The sequence below is a fragment of the Panthera pardus genome, unplaced genomic scaffold (genome assembly GCF_024362965.1).
Source record: "Panthera pardus isolate Hobbes unplaced genomic scaffold, ASM2436296v1 HiC_scaffold_11, whole genome shotgun sequence".
Classification (NCBI taxonomy): Eukaryota; Metazoa; Chordata; class Mammalia; order Carnivora; family Felidae; genus Panthera; species Panthera pardus.
In genome coordinates, this window is record NW_026526666.1 from 90,020,525 (window position 1) to 90,046,670 (window position 26,146).

Below are 26,146 nucleotides of genomic sequence, written 5' to 3' on the forward strand. Positions count from 1 at the left end.
TGGACGTAAAACACAGACCGCTGAGCACCGCTTGGGCGTAAAATGGAGGCTCCAGGAAGCCCAGGGGGGGTCTCTGCAGCAGTGTGTGTCCAGAGCCCCAGTCTGGGAAGCGCAGAGGTTTTGGAGAGAAAGGTGGGGCTGGGGTAGGCTCCTGGGGGCGGGGATTCGAGTCTGGAGGGACTGGGGGTGCTGAGGGGGGTGGGCCCTGGGGCTCAGAATTTCAAGCCTCAGCATCTCAGGCGGAGACTCTCAGATCTCAAGAAAATAGAAGAGTAGAATCTCAAAATCATAGAGAATAGTAGAATCTGAAGGCTGCGGAATACTAAAAGCTTAGTCTTTTACAGTCGTAAGATTTCTAGAACCCGAGGGCACTGAATTGTGGATTTGGAGAAAAACTGGAGTCCAGCTAGCTGAGAACAAGTGTCCGTGACCTAGAGCTGGGCTCACCTTGCCTGCAAAGCCCATGGTAGGCACCACATCGCTCAGCCATCCTTTCTGTATCGGCAGGTCCCTTGTGGGGAAAATGCATGGGTCTGGGCAGGACAGTGGACGGAGGGAGGGAGGGACAAAGTGTGTGTGTGTGTGTGTGTGTGTGTGTGTGTGTGCACGCCATGTACAGGGAGCCCGGGAGCCGGGTGTGATGGAGGTGGGGGGAGGGGGAGACTGGAGACTGACTGGGGGGCAAAACCAGTGAGAAGTGCCCCTCACTCCACCTCAAGAGACCAGCACTGGCAAATGGGGTAGGCTGAGCTGGCTGCCACGCCTCCCAGCCGGGATGTGAGAGGCCCCTTCCGGCCAGGAGAGGAGGCGATGAAGGAGCCCCCGCCGGCAGCACGCAGAACGCCCAGGCACACAGCCCTGCAGGCGCGGTGTCAGAGCCCCTCGGAGTCCCCTCAGGTGCACAGGGCATGAGCACACGCAACCACGCCCTCTCCGGGCACACGCGCCTCCCCTGCTGGGCCACGTGCGCACACGCTGGGCTCACAAGGCACATTCGTCCAAGTTCTGCGGGGACCTGGGAATCCCCTACAGGGACCCACATGTGCACACGCACCCCTCAGAGTCCTTTACGTACTTGGGCACGAGACTCTCACGCTCGCGCCCAGGCACACAAACACTATGCGGGCCCCTTACGGGAGCAGCTGCCGACACAGACACACACAGTGTTCTGATCGCTGCCGGCCTCCCAGGGCACACCCAGAATCAGACACACGCATGCCACATCCAAGCAGGCGGCCACACATAGTTCCTATACACACTCACCCCACACCCCACACCCACTAAGGCAGCTCAGGCAGTCCGTCGAGGACGGCAGCGGTTAGGGGGCTCCTCTGACAGGCCCTTGCTTCACGGGAACCCCCTGGCTCGCCCACCCCAGCTCCCAGGGCAGCAGTATCACTGCCGGATCAGAAGATGACCCAAAACACCTGGTACCGGGCGGGGCATGAGTCCAGCTCTCGTCTGCTCCCCAAAGCAAAGAGGAAAGACTGAGGGAAGGAAGGAAGGAAGGAACGAAGGATTTCCCTGTAGAGATGGCAGGTGACATGTGACAAGAAGTAGGGACCTCAGAGAGGTCAAAGCCACCACAGAGGAGTCAGTCGGAGTCACCCCCCCACCCCAGACTGGCCCCTGGCCCAAGAGAGCCACCTGTCCCTGCCTCATCCACAGAGCACTGACTGGGTCCCTGGAGTCCTGGGAGCATGCGGTCCTGGCCCGGTCTTGATCTCCAGGATGCTGGGGCTCGGGGTGGTACTCACGGGTGCAGGCTGCAGATGGTGGGTCCAGGGCCGCACGGTAGTAGCTGAGGTCACAGTGGCAGGCCTGGGCAGCGGGGGCTGCAGAGTGGCTGTGGGGAGGGCAGCGGGCGCAGAGCTGGTCCCCAGGGGCCGACTTGTAGAAGCCCAGCTCACAGGCTGCGGAGGACAAGGCGGCTTCAGGTGAGCCAGCCGGGCCACCCTGGCAGGCCTCGGGGCAGCTTTCCCCCTGACCCAAGGCTTCTAGTGGGATCTCCCGAGGGACACGGGTGTAGCCCTTCAGCATCACCAGGCCCTACCCTCATCTGCAGATGGAGGGACCGAAGCGCAGAGAGAGGGCCTGTGACTTACACAGGGTTGCACAGCTAGTCGGGGGCAGAACTGAGGCTGGGACCCCGATACCTGAGTCCCGGCCCCGAAGTCGGCACAGGAAAGAGCCTCGTCAAACCAGAGTCACGTCTCCTGCTGCGGCCCTTCCCACCCAGGCCTGTCTCCAGCCTGAATCTGTCCATCACTGGACACCGGGCCCTGAGTGAGACACTGCCTCGGGTGTGGGGGTCAGGAGGCTCAGCATCCAAGGGTTGGGGTTGGGACTTGGGTAGGAACGAAAGCTGGAAGGGAATGGGGCGGGTGGGAATGTGACTGGAAAAGAGACCCAGGTGATAGGACCCCTATAAAAATATAGATTCCAGGCCCCACCACGGCCAGCCAGTTAGAAGAGCCAGGCGTGGGGCCTGGGGATCTGTTTTCCAAGCTCCCCAAGCAATGCTGACTGTCCAGGACTCGCAGGCTCCCGCCCCTCCCAGAGCCTGTCACGGTGACCGGGACTGACCAGTCTTGTACGTGACCTTCTCCCTGGCCTCCGCCACACCTGCTTCATCTCTCACCTGGATGACCCAGCCTCCAGCCTTGCCTCCCCAGTCCCCAGTCCCAGCTGCCAGTGTGACTGCCATTCATTCTGCCCTCACAGAGCCAGCACCTTGGGGTGTGATAAACGAGGCCGTGATCATTGCCAGGAAGGAAATAAAGCGGGTGAGGTGGCAAAGGGCAAATTGTGCGAGGAGCTACTTTCTCAGGGAAGGAAATGGTATTTGAATCGTGTCTAAGCAGTAAGAAGTTGTCAGCCACACAGGGAGTGGGGGTATTCTACGTTATGGAACTCCCTGAAACGACACCTGACTTGGTCACTGCCGGTTCACACCCTCACGGCCTAACAATAAAGCGTGGCAGGCACAGCCCTCCTGCAGCCTCCTCCAGTGTCACCTCTCACTCGCCATCCACAGGCCAAACTAAAGGACCGGCCACTCCCCACACCCAGCAGGTTGTTTCCTGCGTCGGGGCCTTTGCACGTGCTATGCCTTCTTCCTGGGATGGCTTGTCCTTTTTGTCCACCTGTCAAACTCTCAAGATTTATCTTCCTGTCCCTTGGAACGAAGCCTTTCTCCACACCTCCACGTGTATGCACACACGCACATGTGCAGGTGCGTAGAAACAACTCCTCCCTGCCCCACTTCTGCAGTCCCTGCTCAGTATCGCCACCGATAACACTATGGCTGTACTTGTGTATCGGTACGTCTGGCCCTCCTCCTAAACCGGAAGGTGCTTGTGGGCAGCTCCTGGTGAACAAGGGCAGGGCTGCCCTATTCATCTCAAACTTCCTAGAGTCTGGCTCGGAGCAGAAGCGGTCAGTGCCACGTTTTCAAAGTGAGCTAATCCCGCCATGATCTGCTCTGCAGCAGGGAGAGATCCCGGGAGTTCAAGGAGGACCAAATGCCACCTAGCCGGGTGGTCCTCAGCTGCACCACGGACCTGACCTCCTTTGCAACAGGGACCACCGGGAAGTTCACTGTGTATTATAATAGCTAAAATCAAGTTAATTTGTAAAATGCTACAGGCTTGAGAGAAGACCCGGCATCGGGAGAAATGATACCGCTTCCCAGACTCAGAGGGGGTGGAGCCAGAAGGGGCTCACAGGTTGGAGAGTTGGCGAACGTGTGCCTCAGTTTTGAGACTTCTTCCCTCCCACCCCTGGAGAGACCCACGAGGGCACAGGGCTCACTGGGAGCTCCGGGTTGTGGGGCTCCTAGCTGACACACTGTGATCTCACCTCCTTCTCCCAGAAGCCCTCCGGGAGACAAAGCCCTGGGGCACAGCCTAGGAGCCTTCCTCCAGGCCCAGGAATGGGGCAGAGGAAGGTTTTGCGCTTCATCGGCAAACATTTGTTGAGCCTGTTGTTGAGCTGAATGACAGTGACCCATGTCGGCTAGCAGTTTGGGGACCATTCGCTCATTCCTCCCCTCATTTATTCCTTCACCCACATTTATTGAGATTCTACCATGGAGCCGAGATATGAGAAGTCGGTCCTGCTCTCAATGTGCCGTCGGAGCAGTGAGAGGCACACAGCACACGTATGGTGACACCCTGGGGTGATTCATGGCATAAAGCAAGCACAGCACGACAGCCTGCGGGTCTTGAGCCCCTGGCCGTTCAGAGTCCATCTGGTTCTTGTCAGTTAAGAGCGGAAACTTGGAAGCAGGCTGCCTGGGCTCCTCTTCTGCTCTAGGCGAAGGGACGCTAGGCAGCCTGCTGGGCCTCAGTTTCTTCATCTGTAAAATGGGGATAATAATAGTCCCCCACCTCCCAGGGCTGTTGTGAGGATGGCATGAGCAAATGCATGTGAATTCATGTCAGGACAGCGCCCGGCACTTATCACGATGCTACGTGGCTGCCATTAATACATTTGTTTGGCAGAGAGGAAACCGGCGGAGTGCCTTGCTCTAGGCTCCTCGCTGGGCCAGAATGCAAACCCAGGTGGGGGAGCCTCTGGAGCCCGGGCCTTTCCCCCACCAGCCTCTCAACATGGACCGGGACTTAGAGATGGCCTGGCCATTCTGCCGCTCACCGATGGGCGGTTCTCACGCGCTCTGCTAATACCCATATGGCTGTAACGTGTCAGAGCCAGATTAATCCGCGCAATGAAAATAAAATAATCTTTAATAAGAATACTAATCACCAGGCCTCGGGGAGCCCGGAGACCTGGAGGCAGAGCCGGGAATTAATGGCCGAGACAGATGGAGCGGCCCTGGGCAGGGGCCCGGCCCCGCCCGTCGACCCAGGGTGCTTCCGGAGTCTGCGTGGCCCGCGTGTCGGCCGGGAGCCAGGCGGGGCTGCTGCCCCTGCCGAGGGCACCTTGCCCAGGCCGCCTGTCAGGCCGGCAGCTGCCTGAGGCCCCACCACCTCTCCCCTCTCCCCCGCCAAGAGCCTGAGATTTGACAAATAAGGTGTCTGCCGGTGGATGACCAAAGGAAATTAATTCTAAATCAGATTTTAAACACAGTCAGGAAGGCAAAAGAGCTCGTCGCTCACGCTCCCCCTCCGAAACGAGACGCTCTGATATTTATAGAAAAATGATTAGGGCCTCGGAGGGTGGTTTGTATTCTGCGTCCAGGTGACGGGAAGGACGGCAACCAGGACTTCAGACTCGGGGCTGCTGCTCTGCTGGGTGATGTTCTGAGAGGTCTCTCCCCTTCCTGGCGGGGAGGGGGCTGCAGCCAGCTGTGGGGGGGTGGGGCCTGGGTCTGGAACTGTGTTGTGAGGGGACCGCTCTGCTCAAGGAGTTGGGAGATCTGGGATGCAATCACACCCCTAGCTGTGTGCCCTTGGGCCAGTCACATCACCTCTCTGGGCCTCCATTTCCCCACTGGCAGACTGGACGAGCTCCGCCTGGCTCTGACGTTCTTCTGTGGGTCTCTGAGGCCTGAGGGGTCTCGGTGAGGCCTCAAAGAGCCGGGCGACTGGCTTGGTCCCTTTCCCATGGGCTTTCACTGTCTTCTCTGTCAAACTGAGTGCTTCCCGGCCACTTCTGAGGAGAGCGGTGAGGGTGAAACCAGGGGGAAGGGAGGCCGGGAGGGAGGCCACTGCCGTGGGCCGGCCCCTGCTGCAGGCCTCAGGCTCTGGATCCCCTCCTTTCGCTAGAAGGAAGGTGGAGGGTTCAGGCTGGGCAGGCGGGGACCCCAGGGCCCAGCCTTCCTCCTCAACGGTTTGCTCAGAGACAACTGTCTGATGGAGAAGCCAGGGGCCCACGGTCCTCAGGGAGTCCCACGCAGGTGGATCGGCGGTGGAGGGGAGCCGCAGCTTTGAGAGGACAACTCAAGCAGCCCAGAAGGGCACCCCCAGTCTGTTCCCAGCTCCTGCTTGGCCCCCCAGCCTCCTCACTCTCAGGGTACCCACCCAAGGAGGGGTGAGGATGGGGACTGCTGGCAGGCCCTCGCATGGCGGGAGGGGGCTCAGTTTCAGACCCACGTTGCTTCTTCAAAGGAGGTTACACAGACCATCACAGAAACCCGCGACAGGAGTGAGCGAAGTCTCTCCCCGTGCCACCTACCACCGGCATCCCATCCCCAAACCTCACTGCCTGCCGTGCGTTAGGAATTAATATTTTTTATAAAACCTGTAATTATCTCGCAACTGGCATAATTATGTTGTATTGTGATTTAGATGTAAAATTCAAAACGTGCCGCCATTGCCTAACCCTGCTTTGACATTTCTTTGTTATTTTTTATTAATGTGCCAGTGCTGCCAGGAAACGAGACTGGCCTCGGCCTCTCCCAGCCCTGGGACGGTCCTGCTGCTCGGGACTTGGGAGCTTCTTTTTTTTAATTTTTTTTTATTTTTATTTTTGAGAGAGAACAGAGCTATGAATGGAGGAAGGACAGAGAGAGAGGGGGACACAGAATCCAAAGCAGGCTCCAGGCTCCGAGCTGTCAGCACAGAGCCTGATGCGGGGCTCGAACTCACAAACTGAGATCATGACCTGAGCTGAAGTCAGACACTCAACCGACTGAGCCACCCAGGCGCCCCGGGACTTGGGAGCTTCTACCAGGAGTCCTGCCCTTGACTCGCTGTGGGACCTTGGGCAAAACACACTCCCTCTCTGGGCTCCACTCCCCACCCCTGTCAAACAAGGGGGCTGGAGCAGCACCGGAGACCCCCGATCCCCCAGTCAGGAAGACCAGTCTCCCTCCCACGAGCAAGTGTGTCCCACGGCACGCTGGACAGACAAGGGGCTTACTTGCACCAGAGTGGGGGCCAGCGGCTGACCTTGAGCAGGTATCCGCTGAGCAGCTGGCCTGATTATTATGGCCTGTGCTATGCCAGTTCCTAACTGCTCTGATGTTACCCCAGGGAGAAGGGCGGTGGGGTCTGGCAGAAGGCTCTAGGGACAGAGGGAGCAGCTGAGGGTCTGGAGGGAGCCAGCCTGGGATCAGAGCCCTACTCTGTGACTTAGGTGGAAGGGGCTCAGTTTGTTGCATCTGTAAGATGGGGAGACACGACCTCACTCAGAGGACTTTTGTAAGCATGAGAAAGTGTGTGAACTCCCCGGCTGCACGGACTCCCTGTGCCGAAACCCCCGTGCCTGGGCCACACTAGATGCTCAACAAAATGAGTAACTGCCATGAGGAGTAAGAAGCGCTCATTCATGTGGCAAACGTTCAACAAACTGTCGCTAAGGGACTTTATTATCCGCACCAGAATGAGGGGATGTTGGAAGCCAGCTCAGGCAGGGAGAGCGCTGGTGCTGGGCCAGGGATAGGTTATATACCTACACATGGCTCCGAGCAAGACAGACCTGACTCAGGCCCCAGCTCTACCTGTCACCAGCCGGGAGGCCTATGCAGCGACACTACCTCTTAAGCCTCAGTTTTCCCATCCGTAAAATGGAATGGTAATACCCGCCTTGCTACAGTGAGCCAATGAACTGATGTGTGAGCATCCCTTTGTGAGCTGTAAAGGCAACGGGGGTGTTTGTTATTGTAATTACCCAGTGGGAAGTTGAGAAGCACAGGGATGGCTGCGATAGGAGCCAGGAGAGGCTGGGAGCCTGGGAGCCTGAGAGCCAACTAGGCCACAGGTGATAGAACAAGTCCAGAAACAGGCAAATGTCACAGAAGGTGCTTTGGGGGTTAGGGTTCTGGAGAAGCAAAGACTCACAGCAGTTGGGAGTGCGAAGAAGGACTTCTTAAGGAAACCAGAGCCCCCCGAGAGGGGCTGGAAAGGGCCTAGTGGCTGCACGGGAGATCCTGATCCCACAGAACTACCTTGAGCATCACCTGAAATTGTCAGCCTGTGCCCTCCTCAGTCCTGTGAGCACTAAGGGGCCCTGCCTGCCTGCTGGGGCCGAGGGATGGGCCCCGTCCCAATTCCTATCTGGGGCCAGGCCCTAGTCTCTCTGCTCCCTGCACAGGAACCTCCTCCTTCCCCAGGAGAACCAGTGGTCCCAACAGCAGGCTTCACTATGCTCTGAGTGGCTGAGCTGCCATGTGCCCAGCCCCCGGGGAGGCCAAGGAAGGGCAGAGGGCAACCAGGCGGAGACCAGTACAGCTGGGTCACCAGCTGTCTGTCCAGCTGACTCTCCTGGTGACCCGGGTGCTTGGGATGCCTCGTGACACTGCCCCCAGAGGGGCACAGTGGAAGCGTGAGGCACGTCCACGCAGCCTGGGGTGTGGGTCCTGCTCTCAGTCTCTGGCGTGGGAACCCCAGCAGCATGCTCATGGGGAGACAGGTGCCACGCTGCTGCCTTCTCCGCCTTCCCCTTCACGAGGACCTTGGCTGTCCCCTCCCACAGGTCCCTGGGTAAGATCCCCCCCCCCCCAAACACCGGCAGGCTGGTCCAGGTGCCCCAGTGACACACCCAACCTAGAGAGTACCCCCTGGGTGCCCCAGACTGCACTCATTCACCCACGGACTGGTTCCACTTCCCTCCACTCCGTACAAGTTTGGCGGTTTTAAGCACAGACTCGGGTGCCAGACTTCTGGGTTCAAGTCACAGGTCTGCCACTCCCGCGCTGTGTGCCCCCGGGCAAGTTCCTCTGCCTCTCTGTGCCTCCATCTCCTTGTCTATGAAACCAGGATAAGAGTAGCTTCTATGTCACAGGGGAGGCCCGGAGACTAAATGAGTTAATATGTGAAAAGTGCCTAAAACGATGCCCGACGCACGTGAGCTCCTAGAATCGTTCCCTCGCACAGGTATGTGCCCGAGCACACGGGCGTGCTTAGACGTACCCCTCCACGGCGCCCACAGAGGGCACCACCCGGCTGCGGCGTGCCTGCCTCCGTTCTCTCTGCCCTGCTCCCACGCACACGCTCCCACGCATGCAGGCGGCCTGGTGTATTCGCTGACCCACGAACCCTGGAGGGTCACCCATCTTCCCAGGTGCTGAGCTCGCCGCCCGGATCCCTGCCGGCCGCCACGGCCCCCACGCCCCGCCCGGACTGAGCCCACGTGCCCCCCGCGTGGCGCACTCACCCACGCAGGCGTCCCGCCGCTCCTCGTAGCCAGCGCTGCACACGCACTTGCCAATGGGCACCAGCCACTCGCCCTCGGCGCTGCAGTACATCTTGGGCGTGTCCCGCTCCTCAGAGTGCCGCACGCACTGGCCCCGCACCTCCACCAGCGAGGACGAGTCGGCCCCCGTCACCGCCTCCGAGAAGGCAGCCAGGTTGCGCACCATGGTGGGGCACTTCTTGTAGTAGATGCGGAGAGACAGGATGGCGAGGCACGCGCCGATGTCCTGGAAGGCCAGATAGAAGCCGCGCTTGCTGAGGGGGCCCACGCCACGCACCTCCGTGTTGAGCTTGAGGCGCCGCACGCCCAGGTCGGCCCCCGTGAAGCTCTCGTCGGCCGCAATGGTGTCGATCTTGAGGAACTTGCTCTCCTGCGTGCTGGCGCCCAGGTCACGGTCCGACTCCAGGTAGTAGAGGTTGAAGGTCTCCTTGCAGGTGCCCAGCACGCCGGGCATGCTGTTGCAGTCACGCAGGGTGAACTTGATCTCGGCGTAGACCCGCCGGGCACCGTCGCGGGGCACCCAGCTCGTGCGCAGCCAGTTGTTCTGGTTGGGGCTCATGACGTTGCACACCTGGTACGTGTGGATGGGCTGGAAAGACTCGTCCACCTCGTTGATGGAGTCCCACTGCGGGCAGAGAGAGCACAGCGCTGACGCGAGAGGCAGCACCTCGCCCTCTCCTGCCGGTCGCCCCGGCCACGTGCCACGTGCAACATGCATGGCCCCGGGGGCATCCTGGGGAAGAAGATGGAACTTGGGTCTCTGCCCTTGGGTTGCTGACCTCCTACTGGACTGTCACAGCCGTCAGGCACTCTAGAGAGCTCCACATCCTTCTGGGAAAGCGTGTTTTGCTGCATTGGAGCAAAGACAGGCTCAGACGTGTGAGCCACATGTCTGAGGTCACCCGGCTGGTGACCGGTGGAGCCAGCACTGGAATTGATGCCAAAGCTACAAAATCCAACCTTGTTTCTACATGGCGACTCCAAACACTCCCGGAGGTGGGGGGGAGTTTGGGGGTATTCTGTTTGAGTGATTCAGGGAGCCCACGGGTCCAGTTTCCCTATCAGTCGCCAGAGGGATCTTTCTAATTCGTGAACCTGACTATGCCTCAGATCCTTGAGAAAGGGAGTACTAGGATGTGGGGACGTTGAACGTGGTGGTTTCTGGGCCAGGCGCTAGCCAGGTTATCAGTGATTCAGAAATAAATCAGACACAATCAACAGAGTGAAAGGCAACAGCCCTGCGCATCACGTGTCTGATAAGGGATTAATATCCAGAATATATAAAGAACTCCTACAACTCAACAACAAAGAACCAAACAGCCCAATTTAAAAAATGGGCAAAGGACTTGAACAGACGTTTCTCCAAAGAATATATACAGATGGTCAAATACTACATGGAAAGATGCTCACCATCCCTAATCATTAGGGTAAATACAAATCAAAACCACAATGCAATACCACTCCACACACACACACACTAGGATGGCTACTATCAAAACAACAGAAAATAACGAATGTAGGTGAGGATGTGGAGAAACTGGAGCCCCTGTGCCCTGTTGGTGGGAAAGTAAAATGGTGCAGCCACCGTGGAAAACAGTATGGAGATTCCTCGGCAAGTCAAAAATAGAACTACCCTACGGTCCAACAACTCTACTTCTGGGAATATATACACAAAAGAATCGAAGGCAGCGTCTCAAACAAATACACACTCATGTTCACAGCAGCATTATTCACAACAGCCAAAAGGTAGAAATGACCCAAATGGGTCCATCGTTGGATGAATGGGTAAACAAAATGCGGTATATCCAAACAATGGGATATTATTCGGCCTTGAAAAGGAAGGAAATCCAGATGCATGCTACGACATGGATGAACCTTGAGGATATTCTACAAAGTGAAATAAGCCGGTGAAAGAACATATATTTTATGATTCCACTTATACGAGGCACTTAGATCCACGGAAACAGAAAATGGAATGGTGGTTGTCAGGGGCCGGGGGGGCTGGGGAACGGGAGGCTGGTGTTTCATGCGGACAGAGTTTCAGTTTGGGAAGATGAAAGTTCTGGAGATAGATGGTGGTGATGGTCACACGACACAGTGAATCTACTTAATGCCACTGAACTGTACACTTAAAAAGCGGTTAGAATGTGGTTCGGAAATTTTATGTTATGTGTATCTCACCACAGTTGTTTTTTTAAACCCAGTTCAACGGCTTCATTAAATTTTTTTTTTTAATGTTTTAGAGAGAGAGTGAACGGGGGGACGGGGCAGAGGGAGAGAGAGAGAGAGAGAGAGAAATCCCAAGCAGGCTCCACACTTAGAGCCTACGCGGGGCTCGATCTCACAACCCTGGGATCATGACCAGAGCCGAAGTCAAGAGTCAGACGCTCAACCAGTTGACCCACCCAGGTGCCCCTACCACAACTTTTTTAAAAACAAGGAAAGCAACATGCCAGAAATTCTCCCTCCCCTTGACCATCTCACAGTGCATCAGACAAGGTGGTAGGGTGCTCTATGCCAAAGAAGATGGGCATCCAGAGGGGGGTGGAACTTCCTGCAGGCTGAAGCAGGAAGCTCTTGCAGGGGGAGTATGAGCAATGTCCCACGAGCACCAAATAGCCCAGTTTGGACACAGAAGATTCACCTCCAAGATCCAGTGTTGACAAATGAGCCAGGAGCCAAGAGATCAAGACCTCTTGGTCTCTAACCTGCTGTGTGACCTCGGGCAAGCTCCCATTCCTCTCTGGGCCCCAGCTTCCTCAACTGCAGAATGCTGGTTGGCCAGAAGCAGTTATTGTGGGCTGAGTTCAGTGGACTCCTGATGGCCCCAAGGAAGGGCTGGGGGCTGAGGGCAGATGGAGGGGACGGGCTCCGGGTCCCTGCCTTGGCTCGGCCAGAGATGCAATGCCTTGCTGTCCTTTTCTCGGGCCTCTATGGGCAGTTGCCCTTGAACTAGAGATCCTCTTACTTAAGGGGGGTGGGAGGTAAAAACTGCTCCTCATGACGTTCTGAGAATCTGTGGGGCTCTGAGTAATTCACAAGGGTTGGAGTGGGGCCTCGGGGGTCTGAAGTCTGACAAAAGCCCCTCCATCTCTCCTTGTCTTGGCCAGCCACGTGGTCTCTACCCTCAGTGCCCACCCCCGTAAAATGGGGCTCAGGCAGGCCCGCCTCAGTGAGGCTCGAGAGGACGAAAGACGTAGGCTGCCAAGTGCTTTGGCTTGGGCCTGGCCCAGCAAGGCACCAGAGGAACAGGACTCCTACAACGCCGACCCAGCAGCATCTTCCTAGCCCGCCGGCGCCTGCCTCCGGGCCCCCTGGGGAAGGGGTCCGCGGTGTGCCAGCCTCACCCGAGAGTTGATGCCTCCTACACCCCCTGCCCCTACAGGGCCCCCCTGTGCCCCCCACCGCAGCCAGGGCCTCTGGGCAGCGTGGTGTCACATCTGGGGTTAAAGTCATTGTCACAATTAACGGAGCACCAAAGAGCCAGCCAGCTGCTCCCTGTCCGTTTCCTGCCAGGAACCTGGATAAATTAATCAGCTCCATCTGAGTCCGCTCCAGCCGCCCTACCGGTGCCAATGGCCTGGCCTTGCCCTGCCGGCCCCAGGGGCTGCTGCAGACACCCAGAGAGGCACGAATTCCTGGAGGCTGGTGCAAGGATGGAATGAGCCCTGTTCTCCACCCCGGCACCGGCCCCCACCGCTGCTCTGCAACTCCGTCCTCTGTCTGGAACAGAATGCCCTGGACCAGCTGTGCAGCCCTGGGCACATCACCTCCCCTCTCTGAAGCTTGCGCTCCCGTGAAATTGGCGGGGAGGGGCTGATTCCAGCCCCTCCCACCTACTCCAGGGGATCAGGTGAGACAACAGAACGTGACTTTCATCCCAGGGCAGCATCATCGGTTAATTCACCAGAAGAGGGGGAGTGCGCCCCAACGTGTGGAGGGAGGGGCACATCCTGATTAAGAGTCTGGGTCCTGGGGCCAGACTCCCCCCAACCTTAGCAGAGATGCTTAACTTCTCAGGGCTTCCGATTTCTCACCAGGAAATGTCCCTTTCATGCATCCTCATTGATGGCAACTGCGATCATCCCCGTGTTATAAACGGGGAGGTGGAGGCGAGGTAAGTGACTTGCCTGAGTCACACTGATTAAAGGCAGCAGCGTAATGGCTCATCCAAGACCCAGACTCTTGGCTCCTAGGCCGTGCAGCCTTGCCTGACAATCTGGTCATTTTGCTGACGCTGGAGACAGCCCTGGATTACCCTTGTTCCCAGGCTATTTAGGAAACTTCAGAATCAGAGGGGTGCCTGGAACACAAGGACCACGTCCACAGGCTCCCTAGTCAGCTGGGCAGGAGAATCACCTGGAAAGTTTATGAAACAAAAGATTCCCAGGCACCTCCCCAGACCCCCTGGATGCAGGGATCTGTATGCCTCACCTGCTAGCCTGGAACAGGCTCGACATCCAGAGTTTGGGACCCAGGCATCTCACCCAGCCTTCCTTCCTCTCTGGACAAGCCCATTCTCCAGGTCCCATAAAGGTGGAAGGTGGCCCCTGGCTGAGCAGACAACGCTGGATTGCCTCCCACCCCCTCACAATGAGGACACAGACCAAAGAGAACACCAGGGACTCAGCACAGGCTCCGGGCCGGAGAGACTGGAGTTTGAGTCCACCATTTGGAACCTGCCTGATGGTGGACAAATTATTTCTTGCTGCTCTGAGCCTCAGTTTCCTCATCCGTGAAATGGGGTGGCTGTACCTACTCACAGGATGGGTTGTGGGGATTACGAGATAATGTCTGTGAATTATTCAGAGCTATGTGAATATACGTTATTTGTTCTAACTCCTAAACAAGTAAGGTAACTCTGAGCCGTGCTTTAGAGCATTCTGCAAGCAAACAAGCCTTAGATTTCCAGAAAATCATCGACAAGTCTGGTCATGCTCCCCACCTGCTTAAAACCTTTACAATTCCTTGTTACTCTAAAAACCAAGTCCTAAGTTCTGAGTAGGACAGAGGGACAGAGACACCCAGAGCCAACCTGGGGCCAGGCCCACTCCTTCCTGGCTGCTGAGTCTCAGGGGAAATGCTGACCCAGCCATCAGCCAGGCAGTCACCCACTCAAAGGTCGGCCCCCCTGCCACTGGCAGAGCTGGCCCACTTTATCAAGCCCTTTCTCACCCATGCTCACCCCTGGGAGACAGCCATCTGGGGGCACACACAGAGGAGCATTCCACAAAGAGAGACTGAGGCCCAGGGAGGTACAGAGATACCCCGAAGACCCAGCCTTTACCCTCAGGCAGGGCTGACCTGCTCTGGCAGAAAGGAGTTCCCTCCTGGTTCTTAGGCCCCTGTGGCCTGCCTGTGAAGCTCCCTGAAGCCTGCTGCATGGGGGCTGATGACAATGGACTCAGCTTACTGCTGCCAGGACACGAAACCTCCAGGGAGAGAAGAGGGGGGCTCTGTCCTGACCCCAGCCACAGGCCACAAATGACCCGGACGAAAACACCACCCTGGGGTGCCTGTGTGGCTCAACGGGGTAAGTGTCCAACTCTCGATCTCAGGGTCATGAGTTCAGGCCCCGAGCTGGGCTCCACACTGGACATGAAACCTACTTAAAACAAACTAAAACCCTATCACTTGAAACCTACTTAAATAAACAAAAACCCTACCCCAAAGTGAAGACATCCCCCTACTCCCTTCATGAACACTAACTCTTGACATCAACATCGCCCTCATCATCATTAATATCATTCCCCTCGTCTCCAGAGCCGCGGAAGCCAGTGTTCATGAAACAAGTCATGTGTACTCGATGTGCCTGTGTCTATGGCGGGGATGTGAGGGTGCGTTTCTGAGCATCCTTGCAGGAGGACAGGTGTCACCTCCCCTCACCCTTGCAGCAAACCCCATGACACTGTCACAGGCACATCCCTTCCAACAGCTGGGGAACTGGGACTCAGGGAGTGAAGTGGTGACCGCCAGGGCCACCCGTTTGTCGATGGCAGAATCGGGCCTCTGCCAGGCTCACGGGTTCACTTTGGCTTGACTGCCCTGCTCACCCTGGGATCTGGATAAGACACGTGGAGGGACGGGGACGGTGCAGCGTTGTCCCTGGACACCCTGAGGTTACCGCGCCAGCTCCCCGGGAAGATGGGAGGGGCCCCCTGCCTGAGAGCACACAACCCAAAGAGACCTGATGGGCTCAGCCCAGGGTCACCGTGGAGGCCATATGGGCCTGGGGGTTTGGCCACAGTGGGTTCTAGCAGTGCCATCCAGATGATTCTGACAGAAGAGAGAGGCAGGTGGGGGGGTCCAGGGGTCTGGACAGCTCCTGGCGAGGACGGGGCGTGAGAGGCGTGAAAGGCCTGGCTGGGGCCCTTTCCTGGCCGCTCCTGGCCATTGGCACGTCCCCGGCGACCCTGGGCCCAGTTGTGGCATGTGACTCTGTAGGCCCAGAACCCAGATATAAGGATCCCACACTTGGGGCCTTACACTTAAGGACTGGCAGCCCAGCACCAGATGGTTCTGTAATCCCAAGGGTCTGCACACAGGAAAGGAAGGGAGGTAGGAAGATGGGAGGAAGGTAGGAAGGTAGGAAAGCAGGAAGGCGGAAAGGTGGGAGGGTAGGAATGAATGCATAGTGGATGGATGGAAGGGAGGAAGGAAGGAAGGGAGGGAGGGAGGGAGGAAGAAAGGGAGGGAGGGAGGAAGGAAGGAAGGGAGGGAGGAGGAAGGAAAGAATCAGTAGCTCTGTTTCTAACTGCTGTGTGGCCTTGGGTAAGTCCTTTCCCCTCTCTGGGCATCTGCTTCCTTTTGATCTATCTGATGATAAGACTGTGAGTCAGAGCCTTTCTCTGCTCATAGAGGATGACGCTGGCCCCACTGCCTATCACCTACCCCATGAGCCGGATACGTGAGCCAGCCCCAGTCTCCATGGATGGTTGATGTGTCCAGCAAGTTCACTGTAAAACAGGAGACAAGAAAGCATCAGCCCCTGGGACACCCTTCCCCTGTCCCACAGAGCAGCCCCACCTGGCCATACGGGTCTTCACTCAGGCCAGCCCACACCAGCTCTGTGTCTGTGGTCTTTCTCATTTCCCTTCTCCTTCAAGGCTCGGTTCGAGTTGTCCCTCTTGCCCGAAGCCTCCTTCCACCACCTCGGCCAAACCCCCAGAACGCAAGCTGCCCCAAGCGCTGGGTTTCCCTGGTTGGTGATGCAGCGGGATGGTTAAGAGACGGGCTCGGGAGTCCAGGAGGCCCGGGCCAGAATCCCAGCCTTGCCACTTTAGGAGCTGTGTGTCCCTGAATAAGTCCCTGCCCCTCCCTGAGCCCCAGGTTCCTCCTGTGAAAAATGCGCATGACAGTGGATCCTGTCTTGCAGGGTGTTGTGAGGGACAACCTGATCCCCGTCTCTCTCGTGGGACACGACAGCATCCAAAAGCACCCACCAACATTCACACTCTGCGGTCATTTGTCCCACAGGAGGACTGGCCCCGGCTTTGCAATCACCACCGTCTCGCTGGAGATGCCTGGCACCTAATAAGTCCTCCGTGCACGTCTGATGCGAAGAGATTGGGAGGAGTAAGAGCGGCCTCTCGGCACCTACTATGGGCTGAGCTCTGCGAGGGGCGCTTTGGACGCCTCCTCTGTGACCTGCACAACTGCGGAGAGGTGCTGATTCTTCTCTCTTTACCAATGAGAACAAGGAGCCTCGGGGAAGTTCGGGAACATGCTTGGAGCCCCACAGGCGGAGCCGGCAGGGCTGGTGTTCAGAGCACCTGCCGAGGCAACCGCAGACAGCGCCCCCAGCCCTGGCAGGACCCGTGAGCAGTCACCGCGGTTGAGAAAGGAGTGCTGGCCCGGAAGGCGAGTCTATTCTAAGCCAGATCCTCCAAGGGGAACCTGCAAAGCCTCCACAACACAACAGAGAAGAGCTTGCCTTTGGAACCAGACACTGCTGGGCTCATCTCTCAATGCAGCTACACAGTAGCAGGTGACCTTCACTTCTCTGACCCTCAATTTCCTCCTCTGTAAAATGGGGATAATAATACCTAGTGCTGACAGAGGGTAAACAGTGGAGCCCGGAGTCAATGCCTTATTAACGCGAATTCCCTTTCCCGAAGTCCTGCCCCTCCTGCCTCTCTCCTTGGACCTCAGACCTACCCATTCACTTTGAGGTGAGGAAGCGGCACTAACCTGTTCAGAAATCAGGGTTTGAATCTCAAATGCTGTGTGCCCTGGGTAAGTCCCTTCCCCTCTCTGGGCCCCTGCTTCCTTTGATCTATCTGGTGAGGACTGTTCGGAGGGCTTTGGGTTCCACCTCCCCACGGCTTTCCATTTCGCTCTCTCTTCCCACGCACCCCCTCTCCCAGCCTTCGATCATGGGCTTCCAACTAGGCTGGCTGGGCCAGGTTACAGAGGTTAAAGCTGGGGCCCTCCTGGAACTTTTCTGCAGGGAGGCTGGGTGTCCTTCTGCCTGTGATTTGCATAGCTCTGCGCCTGCCCCTCAAAGATGGAGACAAGTGTCTTCAGGAAATGCTGGAGTGAGGATGCTCTCTCTTATTTGCTGATTTTCTCCCTCCTCTTACCCTCCCACCCCATTGTCAGAGCCCCCAGAGGGAAGGCCGGCTGGAGAGAGAGCTCGGAGAACGAGGGTCGGGCCTCTGCCCGCCTCCCTGGGTCCCCAGGGGTCAGGTGGGATCAGGCCACGGAGCCAGCGTCCGCAGAGGGATCTCCCCTCCCCAAGCCGGCCCCACGCCAGGGGCGCAGGCAGAGAGAAGCCCTCCCGCCTCCTTCCCTTCCTCTCAGGCAATGGAGAGAAAACTGGGTCAGGCAAGCTCTCTCCTCCTGCTGGCTGGTGGGAGGGGGAGGGGGCCGCACTGCAGTTTCCCCCAGACTAGCAGAGCCTAGTCCGGGGAGATGACGGGGCCGGGGACCCGGGGGCTCCCCCATTCCAACCCACATTCCAGATGGGGTCTTGGAGCCGGAGGGCCCTTTCTCCAGCTTCCCCTGAATGCAGCTCAGACCTGCCCCGACCCAGGGGCAATCAGAACAAATGTCCACCACTCAGACTCCTCCCCGCTGGAGGGTCCTGACTCTCAGGGCAGGGGTGGGTGTCTGCAGACCCTGCTTTCCAGACCCCTCCCACCCCAGGAAGCCTCACCACATTTGCTGCGGATTCTTGATCAGCCAGCCAGGGGGCTCAGATAATCCAAAGATAAGTCAAAAGTCGATTCTATCGGATTCAGGAAGAGCTATAGGATTCCAGGGCTGCTTGTTGTGACTCCTTCCAGAAGCTTCCCTGACCCTGCCCTCCTCTCCTCTCCCTTTGTGCCCCTCCTCCCTACCTCACACACCCTCCTAGGGGGGTCCGGGGGTGGGGTGGGGATGCAGGATGTCTGTCCAGGAAAGCTCCAGGCCCACCGGAGGTTTCTTCAGACTGGAGAGAATTCCAGTATGAGGCCCACCTGGCCCAGGCCTGAGTCCCCTTGGAAATTCAGACCCTTCTGGTCACCGGGGCTGGGCTCCCTCCTGCCTCTTGCACTGCTGGCCTATGGGTCTGTGTGACATCTGTGAAGTCAGTTCTTCTCTCTGGGCCCGGTCTCCGCATTTGCCAATGGGAGGACTGAACTCACCATCTCTCAGGGCCTTCAGGGAACTGAATCACTTAACCCCTCTGTGCTCAGTTTCCTCATCTGCAAGATGTCTATGGGCATCCCTCTTGGGCCTACCCGCCTGGGCTGTTCTGGGAGATCAAACGGGTCCCTCTCCTGCTCTGAGAAGCACAGATAATTCCTAAGCCTTTCCTGTTCCACTGTGGAAGGCATTATGCGATTTCTTTTTTTCTCCAGCACTGTCACCTTCCCCCATTCCATTTCGCTGAGACTAATACTTAAATTGATTTACATTCCCTGAGGACGCGGTGCATGATGGTGAGGCTGGAGAATTCGGGTGGCCAGGGGATGTCAGGCAGGCTGTGAACGCCTCGGTGATCACCCCAAAGTGGTGGATAATCCACACCAGAGAGTGATAAGGGGCTATGAGCCTGGTGGGGCCTGGGGGGCATCTCTGCAGGTGCAGGGCCCTCCTCTCCCCTGGCAGGAACCTGGCGTAGGGGCACTTGGCCAGGCTGGGGCACTGCCACCTTTGCAAGAGCCCAGCTGGGAATAGACGCCCCTCCCGGAGCTCCAACAGTCTCCCTTGCCAGTCCTGGCACTGTACCAGCCCAGGGATGATCCCAGGAGGGACTCGTGTCCTTCCGGAGGAAGGACTGTCCTTCGTGGAACCTACGCCTCAGGCCGTCCAACCTGCGTGGCTGCCCTCCGCCCCACCGTGGGTACCCTGCTGCATTGACTGGATGGCATGCACTGGCCCCTGGACAATGCTTAGCCCTGTCCTAGACAAAGACTTCCCTCCTGCCTCTCTTTGTGGACCTTGTCTCTTCCCCAACTGCTGCCCCTCCCCTGGACATGTCCTCTCTCTCAGGCCAGTGGCCTGCCTTCGGCAGGTGAGCCTGTTCAAAGTCACCTCTGCAGGGGGACTCTGGGGTTTGCCAGCCTGCAATTCTGGAAGGTGCTGCCTCCTTCCTGGAGAAGATAATGGAAGAGAGGAGTTGAGCGTGTACTGCCCAAAGCCCAGAGCCCGGATCCCAGATGTGGACCCCTCGGCATCTACTGATGAGAAACTGTTCCCCTCCCTCCAACCCAAACCTGGGAAAACTGTCTTCTCAGGTCATAGCTCCGAGAGCCCCCAGGCCCTTCCGCCCCAATCCCGCCCTCCTCCTGGCTCACAGGCCTGACCCTCACTCAGTTCTCTTCTGGTGTCCCAGGAACCTGCACCTCATCACTAGCCGCCCAGCTGGCCCTGCTCTGCCTGCCACCTCGCCTCTTAGCTCCCTTGCTATGGTCCCTGCTCCCTACGTGGTCCCTTTTTCACTGGAGACTGTAAGTTTATCTGTGGGTGCATTTATATGTACATATGCATTTCTGTGGGCATAACTGCAGGTTTGAGGGTCCTCTTACATACGTGGTATCTGCCCATAAATGTGCATATTTTCATGTGCGTGCATCTGTCCCCACATGTGTGTGAACACGTGTACTGGCTGCACTTCTGTGTATCTGATGTGGGTGACGTTGGAGGTGGGGACTGTCCATGCAAGTGAGTCTCTACGGGCCTGGGTCTATGTGTGCAAATCCTGATGCGTGTCTGTGTGCGCACGTGTGCTTTCGGGGACAGCTGTATCTCTGAGCTGTTCGTGTGCAAGGGGGTGGATCTCCGGTATATCTGAGCGTGGATGAGGCACACTGGCTCTGGAGCTCCCTCTCAGGTGGAAGAAGTTCATCCTGCCGGGGTAAGAACGCAGCCCTGGACCCAGGACATCAGCCCCTGGACCCTGCACAGAGCACCAGGATACGCATCCTCTGTGCAGAGCTGTAGGGGCAGAGGGGGTCCTGGGGGACAAGGGGTGGGGTACAGAACAGAATCCAGGGTGGCATCCTGGGCTGGACCTGGAGTGTTCAGTGGGACTGACTGTGTGTGTGTACGAGTGTGTGTGTGCAGGTGCGTAGGTGTGCAGGTGTGAGGCCTTGGGTGTTGGGGGAACCTGGTGGGTGCCTCTTCTCAGCTTTCCTTGTTCCCTCCCACTGCCAGGAGGTCACCTCCCAGACCTTTTTTGTCCTGACTGCTCAGCCCACACTCCTGCTCCCACCCTCCTCCCCCCATCCCCCTGGCCCCTCGTCCCCTGGGTGACTGGACTGCCCAGGCCTTGCCCCTGGACAAGACCCTGCTCTCCAAGGCCTTGCCTGCCTCAGCCCCTCTGCAGCCCCTCGGCTTGCCCCTCACTGTGCCCTGCGCCCAGGGCCACCTCCTGCCCCCCAGAGCTGCCCCTCCCCTCCAGCTGTGACCTCCCCAGCCCTCCAACCCTCCCACCTAAGACTCTCACTCCCTGCCCCTCTCTTGTCCTCCTGCAACCTGGTCCCGCTCTCTGCTCCTCCTTCCTCAGTTCTTGGTCCCCCCTTTCAAGGCCACCCCTGCCCTCTTCTTCTTCAGCCTGCCGAACCTCATCTTGTATCCCCGTATACCTGTCTTCTGTCCTCTGTCCCCGCCCTGTCCCCTGGTCCTGTTCCCTCTCCTCTATACCTCTTGTCTTCTGTCCCACCCCCCTCCACCCGCCCCCCTCCTGTTCCATCATCCCCAATGTCCAACCCTCAGTTCTCTGTTCCCAGCTCCAAATCCCTCAGTCCTAGCCCTCTGTTCCCCAGACCCCCGGGGGCCTCTGTCCCTCATCCTCCAGCCCACGGGTCCCTGTTCCCCAGTCCTGTCCCCGTCTCCATCGCGCCGTCCCTTGACCTCGGTTCTCTCCCGCGGTGCCATCCCTGTCACCCCCCCCCCTCCTCCCGCCCCCAAACCCAGGGATCCCAGCCCCTTATGCGCGCGCGCTCGGGTCGAGGGGAAGGAAGTTGAGCCTCGGGCAGCGGGCACCGCGCCCCGGCCCCTCGGCCGCCCCCGCCCCGCCGCCGCCGCCGCCGCCGCCGCCGCCGCTCACCTTCGCCGCGCGCCGCGGACACGCAGGTGGCCGCCGCCGCCGCGGCCGTGACGACCCAGAGCGCGGGGGGCAGGCGGCCCCGGGCGGGGGCCATGGCCGGGCCGGGCGGGCGGGGGCGCCGCGCACCCTCCAGCTCGGCCGCAGCGGCCGGCGCGTCGGCGCGCTCCCTCGCTCTCCCGCACACCCGGCGGCCGGGCGCACACCCCGGCGCACACGCCGGCACACAGCGCACACGCGGGCACCCGCGCCCGCCGCCGCCGCCGCCGCCGCCGCCGCCGCCCCGGGCGGGGGCCGGCCCGTCACGGCGCCGAGCCAATCAGCACCGAGGCGGGGGTGGGGGTGGGGGACACGGAGCCGCACCGCGGACACCGGCCCGCGGACCCTGCCGCCGCACGTGCGCACGCTCGCACTCACCCGCCCGCGCCCCACGTCCGCACGTGGATCCGGAGCCACCGCCGCCGAGCCACGGTCAGGGCGTCCCCGCGACACCGGGACGTGCAGACCACCGGGGGAGTCCCCGTGTCGGACACGCACACCGAGGCGAGGCGTCTTCCCGCACACTCACGCTAACACGCTTTACTCTCAGACACGCGCGCCCAAAGTGCCTCGCGCGGTGACACACTGGGATGCACACTCACTAGTTCCCGGGCGGAGGCTCGGAAGCACTTTGGGGCAAAATCTCTCCCCTCCCCTCCCCTCCTCTTTGCTCCCCTCCCCTCCCTTCCCCTCCCCTCCCCTCCCCTCCCCAATGGCCGGGCATGAAGAAGACGCCCAGAGTTTTAGGGAGCGGCGGAGTGCAGCGGTCGTGGGCGCAGGCTCAGACACCAGACACACAAGACTTTCAATCCTGGCTGTGTGGCCTTGGGCAAGTTTCTGAACCTCTCTGAGATTCAGCTTCCATAACTATAAAACAGGGATAACAGCCTCTCCGTCCTAGGGTCGTTGTGTGACTCATATTCAAGGACTCAGGTAAAGGCCCAGCATACTGCCAGGCACACGGCCAGGCGCCCAGTAATGGCAGGTGTTCTTGGACGATGGGGATTATCATTGCCTGCTCTTCCCTCCCGTGACGTTCCCCATCTCCACTTCCATTCCCAGGAGTAGGGACCTCATCCTGGGAAGGCTACAGGCTGTGTGCAGAGGGCAGGGACGGTGGGGGCTCCCTCCTGCAGCCCTGCCTGCTCTCCTCAAAGCCCCTGAGCACCTGGAGGGCCGAGCGGTCCAGGAAGCAGATAAGAAACCTGTAGCTCCTGGGGGCTGGCCCTCAAGTGTGGGTGCCTGCTGGGACAAGTCTGGACTCTGCCTCTGACTTAGCCGGCACAGACCATTGCCCGGCTCTCTCCAGCTGCACTCCCAGCCCCTGAGCTCACCGGGAAAAGTTGGTTGGACCCATGGTTGGAGGGTATACGGAATGATCGAGGCCATTTGGGGAGTGCGTGCCAGACCCTGCTTTCGGCACTTTATAAACTTGCCCTACTTAAAGCCCCACACAGCCTGCAGGCGACGTGCAGCTAAGGAAACTGAAGCCAAGAAAGACCATCGTCTTTCGCCTTAGATCACACAGCTGGTTAAATGCTAGCGAGGAGCTCAGATCCAGATCCACTGGACTCTAAAACCCACTTCGTTTCCGTGCATCTTTCTTCGTTATAGAAAGGGGGAAGATAGCTCAAGTTAGGAGCCCTTTCCTAGCACCAAATGCCTCAGACCAAGTGCTCAGACCACCTGCCTCAAAGATGTAGCAAGCCCTCTGTTACCAGGAGCATTCAAGCAGACGCTAGTTAAAAGCCGTGCAGGGATGCTACGAAGAGGGGGATGTTGGGGTAGAGGCAGCAGATTGGACTAGACTTGGAGAGGCGAACTCAAATGCTCACATGAGACGGGCAGGCAGCCCGATGAAACCAGCTAGGGGAGTCTTTCCAGCTTCAGCCACCATTGCCGCGGGGATGGGGGCCTGATTTTCTGTGTTTTCAAGAGAGGTCTTATAACTGGAATTTTTATGTGGTTATCTCCCAATGTACAAATCTGGCAGTGAATGCAAACCTTTTAATAACAGCACAGTGTGGGCAAACCTGTAGGTGAAGTGGCCACAGCTACCAGGGCTCTAGATCTCCCTGCGGGGCACCCCAGATGGAGGAGCTCGTGGCTGGCAACTCGCTCCTGGAGCACGGTGGGGAGTGAGCAAGGCAGGACCGGAAACTGCAGGCAGAGCGCAGGATGCAGTCACGAGCACTTGTGGGCATCTCCTACCCCGGACCAGGGCTCCCAGAAATATTTGTTGATGGGAGGAGGCTGGGGTTCTGCATTTCCAGGTCGAGGTGGAGCCAGCCAAACCCGGGTTTTGCCCATATTGCAGTCTTCTGGAACTGGGGGACCCTTGAAGGACCGGGGTGAGCGTGAGGGGCCATTCTCTGTCAGGCAGGGGTGTGCTCCATATTCCGAATCCTCTCTAGCAAGATTAGAAATGTATCTCACCCGCGTTCCGTGGGGGGGAAGAGCGGCTTGTGTTCGGTGGTCTCCTCGCCCTCCGAAACTCCCAGGGTGTCCCAGCCCAGGTGTGCCCTTTCCCAGCGTCTCTCCCTCCCACGCTCTCCCCTTCCACCTGTCCTAGGTTTCCAAGTGGCAACTCGCCCACCCACCAATGGGAAGGAAGAAGCCACTAGACCCTTCTTCTAGAGAAGTGGGTGTCTCAGCAGAACCTTCGGGAAGAGGGGGCCTTCCTTCCTCTCCTGAGTGGTCAGGCAGGCAGGGCAGCTGGGGAGGGGCCCTGGGTGAAGGCAGGGGCAAGGCTCCCCAGTGTCATGATCGCTGTCACCGTCACCGTCAACGCTGTCATTCATCGTGCATCTCCCAGGCTCGACTCTGCATCCCTTCTCTCACGCACTCCCTGCTCTCTCCCCATGTTCAAGGCTAGGAGAGGAAGACTCGGGAGGCCCTAAGGATGGAGTGGGAAGCTCTGTGAAGTGCACCGGCAGGACTTGGGATGCTTGTGGCTGGTTTGTCTCCCCTCCCTGACTGGATTCTGAGCCTCTCGAGGGCAGCGGCCACGGAGGGTCCTGGCTGGGTGCTCCGGGAACGTTTGCTGAGTGAGTGAATGAGTGAGCAGCCGGTCAAGGGGCCCACACCCCGCTGGCCAAGTGCTTGAGGCCACGGTTGCTGAAGGCCATGCTGGGCTGCAGGACAGCTTGCTTTCTCGATCGCTGTGCAGGTGTGCTAGCCAGGCCTGCTAAGTGGGCTAGTCCTCGACTCTCCGAGAGGCGAATCTGAACAGCGCCCAGCTTTGTGCCAGCACGTGGGCCCCTTGGGACCTTGCTCTAAGGGACCGGTAAGGTGGGGGTGGGGCTCCGCCTCTGACTCCTTCCCCCACTTCACGGCTCCTCCCCCCCACCCTTGACTTTTCCATCTAGGAGCGGGAAGGGGAGTTGCAGGGAGCCTCACACAAGCCCCATTATATTCTCCATTTCCTGGGAGAAATGCCCTCTCAGAAGTACTTCTCACTTCACCTTTCTGAGCCTCAGTTTCCCTATCTGAGGATAATGAGGATGTGTACCAACTCGAAGGGTTGCTGTGAGACTCATGTGTAGTCACAGGTGCAAACACGCGTGGGAACCTGTAACGAGATCTGAGATGGGGCGCCTGGGTGGCTCAGTCAGTCGGGTGTCTGACTTCGGCTCAGGTCATGATCTCGCGGTTCGTGAGTTCGAGGCCCACATTGGGCTCACTGCTGTCAGCGCGGAGCCCGCTTCAGATCCTCTCTTCCCCGCCCCCCGCCCCGCTCCTCCCCGACTCATGCTGTCTTTCTCAAAAATGAATAAACAAAATTAATAATAATAAACGTTTTAAAAAGAGATCTGAGACAGGAAGGTGCTAACCGTGTTTTAGAGGATGGGGCTGGCGTGGGGCAGTCCTACACCCAAGGGGAGAACTCCACAGGGCATCCCTTCTGGCGTAGGTAGAAGGGATGCTCTAGCAGGAGGTGGGTGGGTGTGAGTGTTGGGGTAGGGGTAGTGGATAGTGGTTAAACCCCACCCTAACCCCCCCCCCCCGCCCCGGACATCCTGTTGCCCCCAGGCCGTCTCCCTCAGACTCCTGAAGAGAAGCCCACCCCACGGCCCCTTCTCACTCTCCCTGGGTTTACTCTGTGAGGGGACTGGCCGGAGGGTGGGGCCTCTGAGATCTTAGGAAGAGCCGGATTCCTAGCATGAGGCCCCTGTTGCTTCCTCGCTTGGGGCCTCAGTGTTCCCATCTGTAACGTGCCCCCTCTACCATTTTCTTCTCATGGGCATTTCTAATGGGCATGAAGGGCTCTACCGTTTCTAATGGGCACGAAGGGAACGTGCTGGTGGCCCCCTGGAGATACGGCCCTGCCCAGGAAGTGCTCACAGGCTGGAGCGGAGACAGCCACCGGGACATGCATGAGGAAGTTCCTTCCGTTACATAGGGAAGATTCACCCGGACCGCGGGGAACGTGTTGACGCCTCGTCCTCTGCCTCTAGAGCCAGGGCAGGAATG

At 58.6% G+C, this 26,146-nt stretch overlaps 1 protein-coding gene across 1 annotated transcript in view; it reads right to left on the reverse strand.

Moving 5' to 3' along the window:
* Positions 1 to 21,889, reverse strand: part of EPHA8 (EPH receptor A8) — a 35,940-nt gene extending 14,051 nt beyond the window's left edge. Inside the window, 4 exon segments of the mRNA XM_053898832.1 lie at positions 1,758 to 1,913; positions 9,061 to 9,724; positions 15,991 to 16,055; positions 21,638 to 21,889. Of these exon segments, the coding sequence (XP_053754807.1) occupies positions 1,758 to 1,913; positions 9,061 to 9,724; positions 15,991 to 16,055; positions 21,638 to 21,731 (979 nt within the window). The 5' untranslated portion in view covers positions 21,732 to 21,889.
* Positions 21,890 to 26,146: the final 4,257 nt, after the last annotated feature.